Here is a 9,137-nt window from a genome sequence, read left to right on the forward strand (position 1 = left end):
TTATCTTCTCTTAATGAGTTTATCATCTCTCCACTTCTCTCAATCCAAACATAACTTTATGGTCCAGTCGAAGGTTTTTCCAATTATTGTGTAGAGCCATAGAGAATGTCATAACTTGAACCATCGATGAAATAAGATGGGTCTTGAGTATGATCCAAATGTATGAGGTTAGTTATCATAGGCATTGGTTTGTTTGATTTGGTTTACTATGATTTACTTTGCTATTGACAGTCTATCACACGACGTTAAAATGTGTTCGAAATTAAATTTTGGCTTAGAATAACATCGTCGAAGCCTTATCCCAATTGATTAAGATCGACTGGAAGAATCTTTCCTCCATTCGGTTCTAATCTGGAGTCATCTCTTCTATTAATTCAAGTGTCTTTTCTAATTTTACAACTCAACATCAATATATATTTTACCATAGTTCTATCAACATGTTTATTGCCTACCCAACATACACCTTCCTAAAATATTACTTGTCATATTATTTTCTTGCAAATTTTCTTATAGTTTGATACTACATCTCATCACATTAAGAAACAAAGTATTTCCCCATTTTATTCACCCAAAATTAATCGCTTATATTATTACATCCTCAACAATCTTTATGTACAACTCAACCTAATAATAACTTTTAGCTTCTAGATAATCTCTAAAGTTCTAATTTTATAAGGTTGTCGATAGACGTATGATGCAAGTCTTGTTTCAAAACAAATCTATTAGAACTGTTAATGGATCGGATCAAACTTGAAATTACATCTATTTCAATTTGATAACTTTGTATCTGGATTGAGGAGTTGGGTTCTATTAAGAAACTAATTTGAACACCTATTGGATTGATTCTGGATCAACCATGTTTCGACAAAATATGATACAATATGCATATTGTATTATATATTGACTTTACATATATTCAAAGCTTAATGTATTAAATGTTCTAATTTTGTAGTATTGGTAATAGACACATATTGTAAGTCATGTTACGAAGAAAATCTAACAGAATTGTTAATGGATTGAATCAATTTCAATCTGATAACTTTGTATTTGGATCGAGGATTTGGATTCCATGAAAGAACTAATTTGATAACTTTTGGATTGATTTTAGATCAACCACGAGTGATTATTTGCTATATGTTGACAGCCCAACACTGATTTGACAGTCTTATAATGAGAATCCAAATTTAAAATTTAAATGTAATGGTGAATTTTTTTTTTTTTTTTTTAAACTCATAGAATTCCATCTTTTACAACACTATAGTATTGGATCAGGTTTAATGTACAAGGTGATCTAATTAGGAAATTTCATTTTTTTCACTGGGGGCACGAGAGAAAAATTCTCCTCTTATTGCTTGTCTGCGCTACATGTCAAAACTGTGTTAGGCTGTGAGCAAACAATCACTCGACAAAATATGAGAAATTATGTATATTATATAGACTTTAAATATATTCAAAGCTTCAAGAAGTTTTTGGACTTTTTTAATAAGCCACCATGTAGACCTATGACCTTGGACCATGGAATTACAAAATAAATCTTTCAAAGCTACACAGAAGGAAAACCAACCAGACTTTTCTAGGATGCTACTACCACAACAAATTGCTCAAATACGAAGAAAAATACAGGTTTCCTAGAGATCTGTAAAAATTTCCTAGGGATCAATTCTACAAGGAAATTCTGAGGAAAATCTCAGCCGTTCGTTGGGCACCATTGGTCATTAGAACAACACCAACAACAAAAAAATCTTATCCCAAAGATTTCCTCCATTTCACTTTGTCCAAAGCTAATTTTTTGTTATTGAAAGTGAATTCATGTCTACTTTAACCATATGGATTGATGAACAACAACAAATGGAGTCGAAGTAGGGAAGATTGACTAAAAGAGAAGCATAAAGTAAATGAGCATCGCAACGAGGCAAAATATATGAGCATTAGAAGTAACTGAACCAAATTCACTAATAAGATAAAACCATCAACTTTTTTTTTTTCTCACACTCTTTTTTTCCTCAAATCACTCTAAGGTCTCCACGATATCAGAGTAAATTCCAGGTTCAGTGCTCCTATAGTCCATTGGGTTGTGTTGATGGTGATCCAGAGAAGACGAAGAAGATGAGGAGGTCACTCTTGTAGGCAACGTAAAGCTCCTCTTGAATTTGTGCTCCATCTTACCAACATTGTTCATATGGCTCTCCAAACTCAAGTAATCATTGCCATTGTCGTTACCAGCATTGTTGTCACTTCTACTCACATTGTGGTTTAGTGAATTTGAAGTTTCCGAGATGGTCTTAGACTCATCAACCCTACCACGACCAATAACGAGTGGGTGTTGTTGGTTTGGCTTGTTTCCTACACCCTCAGCTCTAAATAGAAGCTTGGTATCATCCGACCGTCCATTGAGAGCGTTGAAAAAGGACAACCCGTTTGGCCATTCGATGTCAGCGCCATGAGTGGCGATCATGTCTCCCATTTGTGTCTGTGGTAATCCAAGTCGAGCGGAGTTTTGAAAGTTGGGAGAAGTAACAGAAGACGCAGGTGGGAGCGGTCTTTGGCTCCAATTGAAGATGGAAGTAGGAGGGCGGGTTGGGGCAACGGATTGGATCGTAGGAGCAGCGGAAGACGGGGAAATACTCTTAGTTGATGAAAAGAGTTGAGAGAGGTAGAAACCAGATTGGTAGCCAAGAGATTCAAAGGTATGTCTCATTCTAAGTACAAAGTGAAGGTCCTCAGGTATCTGAAGAGTATATTACATCTCAATTAGATTAAACCATTCAGAGTTTAAATGGGTCCCAAAAAGGTAAAAACCAATCTGTAACTCACAAAATAAAATAAAATAAAACCCAAATTCAATAACTCACAATCTTGCAGGATCCCAATTGTAAAAGGCCATGGCCAGCTTGAATAACAGCTATGGTCTGTTAAATTGAAACAAAAGAACATAAAAACCAATCTAAGTGATAGATAAACAAAACAAAACAGCAAATAACCCACAAATCAAACAAAGTATTCTTACCTGAATACCCGAGTTAAACTGATCAGTCCACTCAGAGGGGATCTACAATGAAATAAAAGAGAGAATTATAATTAATCATTGATGCATCAATCATAATTCTCTGTGTTCTATTTTATTTTATTTTTAATTTTTATGTGTGATTCCTCTACATACAGCATCAAATGAGCTCTGCCAATAATTAGAGATATTGGGTTCACTTTCAGAGGGATCCTTGAAAACCCATTTGTGACATTTATCAGAAGCAACTTTCCCCATCAACCTGTTAAAATCAATTAAGCCAATCAAATCAAACCAATGAGTTAAAGATAATTTCTTTCTTTTTCAGAAAATTATCGAAAATTAACACCTACCCATTACCCACCCTTCTCCATAGTTATAAAGCTGAATGGACATCTTGCTGAAGACCTTTCTGACTGGATCTTCACCATCTATCTCTTCTAAGCACTCTACTTCTCTTCCTCTGCAAAACCCATCTTCCCACATCAACATCCTACACAAAATCAAAATCCCATATTAGAAATCACTCCAAAAACAAAACCCAAATAATAAAAAAATACTTAAAACCCATCTCAGAAATCACTCCAAAAACAAAACCCAGATCACAAGAATACTTAAAACCCAACTCAGAAATCACTCCGAAAACAAAACCCAGGTTACAAAATACTTAATACCCATCTTTCAATCTGTCACTTAGTTCCCCAGTTTTCTTCTCTTGTTTTGGCAAACATGAGAATGAATAAAGAGAAGGAAAACTGTACTCACAAACTGCCGTTTTCATCTCCAACCTTACCACCATTACCACCTCTGCTTCTCCTGCAATTAGTAAGAGGAAAAAACCCATTTAAGTTAAAGTTTCTCTTCTTCCAAAAGGGAGGAAAAGAAGAGAAGAAACAGAGGAAAGAAATAGGGAGAGAGAGAGAGAAGTACGGGCGTGGTCTAATAGTCCAGAAGACGGAGTAAGTCCAATCTGAAGTGAAACAGATGCTCCTAAGGGCCTCATGAAGTGCCATCATCCCAACAGCTTCTTTGCTCCTATCTGTTACTGCTGAGCCCACCATCTCTACCTCTGTCTCTTACTCTCTCCCCCACCCTTTTTTTTTTGTCTTTCACTTCTTCACCTTCTATCTATATCTCCTCATACTATGATTTAAGGGTGAACTATATTTAACTGTGCTTTGTTTACTTTTTTCAGTAACTCTATTTTCTCTTAGCAATGAGAACAGCAGAAGAGACCTTGTTTCTCTTTCACCTATCCATCTCTGTTACTCTTTTTTACATTAGCCCTTTTGAGCCCTTTCTCCCAAATAACCTGAGGGGTAACGTACAGTAAAAAAAGAAAGGAGTGAAGGATTTATGCTTATGTGCGTTGTGTGTGTGACAGAGTGGTCATGTTTGTTGTTTGGTTTTTATTCAGAAAAAGAAAAGAGATTTACGGAGCAGAGCAATTTTTTTTTGGATTTTATTACCAAAAATTAATTAAAAAAATTTCCTTACTTTATCAAGTTTCTCAGTCGACAAACCTTGGAGTGAGAAGTGAGAAGTGAGAACAAGGATAGGAGTTTAAAGGTTTTTTCTTTGAGGATATTTTTTTTTAGGTAGCATCTAGTTTGTAAAGGGTGATTGATTATCTTTAATTTTCTTATTTAGGTATTATGTTTTCTTGTCTTGTTTTTATTGTCTTCTTCTTGTTTCTATCTTTTTTTAGGATAACTTATCCTCATTCTAATAAATTTTTATTTACCAAAAAAAAAATTTATGAGATTTATGATAAGATTAAATCTCAATCACTCTTTTAAGGGGATAAAATTTGAGAAAAAGAAAAAAAAAATAGGATAATCATCTTGTTTTATTATATAAATATGAGATGCGTTATACATTTCCTTATATCCTTGTTTTTTCGAATTGATGATGTATCCCTTAGCAGTAATCTTTTACAATAGACATATCAAAATGACTAAAATACTCTCATCTTCAATATTTTCCTAAAAATCCATTATCTTCAACATTGGGATTTTGGTGATTATATTTTCATTTGTTTTCAATGGTGGAGTTAGGATTTTTTCTATGTGGGAGGAATATATCCTACCTCTATGTTATTAGTTGCAATAACATAATCATTAATACAAAAAAGACTCTCGACATCATTTTTCTTTTCAAATAGTTATTAATTTTTGCAAAAAATGACATCTAAAATATAGTTTTCGTTAGTGGAAAGATAGCCCCAAAATATGCAGGACTTCGACATCAATTTATGTATGAACTTTAAAAATCAATTTTGAAAACCATTCTTTATACAAGGGTAATTTAAGTAACATAATCTAGAATCTTTTACTAGTCAAAAGCTGATTTTAAGATAAAATTAATTTTTAAACAAATACTATATTATTATGTCAGTTGCAACTTGTAAGTATTAAAGAAGCTCTAATAATAAAAAGAAAATAAATAATGTATTTTTAATATGACAACTCGATAGTAATAAAAGTATAACAAAGGGAGCAAAGAGAGATTAAAGTATAAAACTCACGTGCGCACGTGCCGTGGCGGTGCATCGTTAAGGCATAAAGTGCGCACGGCACGAATAGCGGTGCCATTGCCCAAAGAAAAATCTCTCTCTTTCTCTCCGCATTGACCGGTCCTCTACCTATGACCGCATCTCATGTGGGACCCACACTTCTAACTTTTCCACCAAACCCCGCTAATCACTATCTATGATTAGGGTTAATTATTAGTGATTTTAGAGAGTTTTTGATACAAGTGGATGATTGTTGGCAAGTGTTCTATTAATTTTAATTATTTAATTTGTAAGTGACATATTTACTTATTATTTCATATTTTTGTGATTCTCCCTCTTTTTGTTTGAATTTTTAAAAGAATTTCTAAATCTAAATTTCAAATCGTACTCAAATTAATTTTATAACGAATTTTTGTCGTTATTTTACAGTTTACGGGCATACAGACACACGTCCCGCACATGTCCGACTATTTCACTCATGAAACGTGCATAATCATGGTCATAGTCATCGAGTTGGAGTACAAGTTTAAAATGACAGCGAAAAACTTTAGAGAAATGAAAAAAACATAAAGAAACAAGAAAAAATCGGAATTTTTTTTTTAATATAATTTATAAATATCATCAAATTCTACGTTAACAATGAACCCCAAAAGTATATTTAAAAAAAAACAACCATAAGACCATAAACCTGGAAAAAAAAAGGGGGGGTCAGTTTTGTTTTTAATTTATTTCATTTAAAATATTTAAAAAAATACATTTAAAACATAAAAGTTGTGTTTAAAACATTAAAATGTGTTTCTTTGAAAAAATCAAGTTTTTTTATATTATTATTTCAATAGTCCGAGGTACGAAACTTGTTACTATGGTCGTGATTCATAGTTTTGCTCGGTTTCAAAATATTTCATTAAACTATTCTGATTTTGGTCGAGACGAAACAAAAGAATAAATTCTGAATCAGAAATATTTCAAATTATCTCAAAATATTTCAGTTGAGTTTAATTTTTCTCCATAATGAAATATTGCTTCAAAAGAAGATCAAACTTATTTAAAAAGAGAGAACATTGAGTTAGTGAGACAATTTCTTCTTCTTCACATGTTTGTGAAGTTTGGTCCTTCATAGTTTGATTTAAAGGAGTAATTTAAGTGTCCTCACATAAATTCTCAAGTACCAAAGGAGGGGATTTGTATGAGAAAGAACACACATCCAAATCTACCAAAAATAAATTCTCAACCAAAAAATATAGAAAGTTATGACCATTTAAAGGACATGGTTTATAAATGGTATGAAAATATCTTTGAAAGAGACATGTGTCCTCTTCTCGAGTCACGATTTAGTAAATCCGACGGACCACACGAGTTTAGGACTACTAGAGTCTTTGTTCATGTTTTGGATATAGAAGTACACAACTTCTCCCCTTTCATTATATATCTGCTATATACGTGGTGGGGGCAATTGCCCCCACAAAATTTTGAGACAACCCTATATTTTCAATTAATTATATGTCCCATTTGTCTCCACTCTCTCGCCTCTCTCCCCATTTGTCCCCACACCCTCACCTTCCTCCAATCGTATTTTTCAGCACAAGTAATTTTCCCACCATTCAAAATTTTCAACTATACAACTAACCATAGTTTGCCCCCACTATAAGAAAATCCTGACTCCACCGCTAGCCATATATAATATGTGCACCCCTTTTGTGACTGAAATTTTTTGGGTGATTTAGGAAAAAAAAAAACCCTCTACGTTTTGATGAATATTTGAGATACCCCTTGCGTTCTCAAGAGTTAACAAAAAATGGCCTAAGCACTGTCATCTTCAAAACTTCAGCTAAAAGCCATTGATTTTTCTTCCCAAATTTAGTCATCATCGAACTTTAGGGTAATTTTATTTGAATAATGATTTTCTCACTCCCCGTTTTGATGAATATTTGAGATATCCCTTGTGTCTAAAGTTAACAAAAAATGGCCTAAGCACTCTCATCTTCAAAACTTCAGCTAAAAACCCTTGATTTTTCTCTCCAAATTTAATCATCATCAAACTTTAGGGTAAGTTTATTTGAATAATGATTTTCTGACTCTCCCCTCTAATACACTCCCCACAGAACCATAGATTTTCCTCGAGATAAATAACTTCACATATTTATAAGGATGTGTAGTTGTGTATTCCAAAGAAAAAAATCTATGGTTTTAACACATGTCACGTCAGGAGAGTATATGGGGGGGGGGGGGGGTTGAGAGTCAGAAAATCACGACTCATTTTATTTTTCCCATCTTTAACTTCAAGATTTCATCTCTATAACATTCAAACATTAAGAATAAGATAAGATTTTTTGAAAAGTAGAAGATAGATTTTTAGGTAGAAAAATCAATAATTTTTTACAAGAAATCAAAGATGCTTGATTCAAAATGAGGTTGAATAGGTTTAAAATAAATTATCATAAAGAATCAAGAGCTTGAAAATTGTAGATTCTTAAGGAAAAAAAAAAGTCAAGGTTTTGGCATGAGGTTGTTGACAAGGGTGTTTAAGTATTTTCTATTAATCTTTTTAAGTAGACCAAGGTCAAGGGGGTTATGCCATCATTTTGTAAACAGAAGATGGCTTTCAGAAAAACTGAGTTTATCAAAATCCCATTTACTATTTTGGTGGTATTATTATTTAAGAAAATTTTGTAATTTTACAAAAATGTGCGTTTTCAATTTTTTTTTTTTTTTTAGATAAGTATTGAACCTAAGATTGTATAATTATTACTCAAAGACTTTACCAATAGTTCTAAAGTATCTTTTGAATTATTGTATTAAAAAGTCAAACCAACATATCCCTCAAATTACAAAAACAATTAAAATTATTTTAATTACAACCACCATACCTACCTACATTTCACTCTCCTTAAAAATTTCTTGAATTTGAAAAAAATAATTGTGACTACTTTAAGTTGGTTAAAGAGTATGAGTTCAAATCACCAAATTTTTGACAGGGAGGTAGACGCATAAATATAGATACTTTTTACTCGTACCTTGAGGAAACACGTCTACGATTGTATGAGCACCTCACATCAGAAATATGAGAATTGAAGTAAATCCCAATGTTAACCCATCACGACTCAATAAATTTTTCATGAAAAAAATATTATATTCATTTCTAAGAATAATTGTCAAAACCTACAAGATATAGTAAAAAAAGAAGAAAAAGAATATACAACTTAAGACAAAATTGAACAATAATAACAAAAACAACAACAAATATTTGAGTCCGACTAAATGAATCTTGTTTCTCCATTCCATTTTGTCGAGAACCACTACTTTCACTATCTCCATCAACATTTTTTTGGGTCTTTTTATTGCTATTTTAAAATTTTCAACTTGAGTATGTCTCCCAACTACCTTTGTTGAACATGCCTAAACCACATCAGTACACTTTTTATTAGTTTATCTATTGAAACTTCTACATTTTTTCAAATACATTGATTTTTAATTTTATCTTTTCTAATCTTTCCACTCAACATCCTCATCTCTACGACATAATTTTTTAACAAAGAAACATAATTCATTCGACCAACCCCAAATTTTATGTTTGATGATGAAAGTCATGTATTTGACTCTTGACACTATTCGCAGGTT

General features: G+C 32.5%; 1 protein-coding gene across 1 annotated transcript; it reads right to left on the minus strand.

Moving 5' to 3' along the window:
- Window positions 1–1,892: 1,892 nt before the first annotated feature.
- LOC147387615 (protein RICE SALT SENSITIVE 3-like) lies at window positions 1,893–4,238 on the minus strand. The gene is made up of 7 exons (XM_086421735.1): window positions 3,935–4,238; window positions 3,770–3,820; window positions 3,369–3,497; window positions 3,161–3,266; window positions 3,008–3,049; window positions 2,853–2,909; window positions 1,893–2,728 (listed from the first exon to the last, which is right to left on the minus strand). The coding sequence occupies exons 1-7, from the start codon at window positions 4,063–4,065 to the stop codon at window positions 2,009–2,011; spliced, it is 1,236 nt and encodes a 411-aa protein (XP_086277861.1). The 5' UTR covers window positions 4,066–4,238; the 3' UTR covers window positions 1,893–2,008.
- Window positions 4,239–9,137: the final 4,899 nt, after the last annotated feature.

The sequence above is a fragment of the Akebia trifoliata genome, chromosome 13 (genome assembly GCF_017979445.1).
Source record: "Akebia trifoliata isolate Shusen 1 chromosome 13, ASM1797944v1, whole genome shotgun sequence".
Classification (NCBI taxonomy): Eukaryota; Viridiplantae; Streptophyta; class Magnoliopsida; order Ranunculales; family Lardizabalaceae; genus Akebia; species Akebia trifoliata.

Bases quoted from the DNA above. Each gene is read 5' to 3' on its own strand.
- LOC147387615 (XM_086421735.1), bottom strand. From the start codon at position 4,065: ATGGTGGGCTCAGCAGTAACAGATAGGAGCAAAGAAGCTGTTGGGATG. The intron at 3,821-3,934 runs GTACTTCTCTCT...TACTAATTGCAG, and splicing joins TGGACTATTAGACCACGCCC to GAGAAGCAGAGGTGGTAATG. The intron at 3,267-3,368 runs GTGGGTAATGGG...TGATTTTAACAG, and splicing joins CTTTATAACTATGGAGAAGG to GTTGATGGGGAAAGTTGCTT.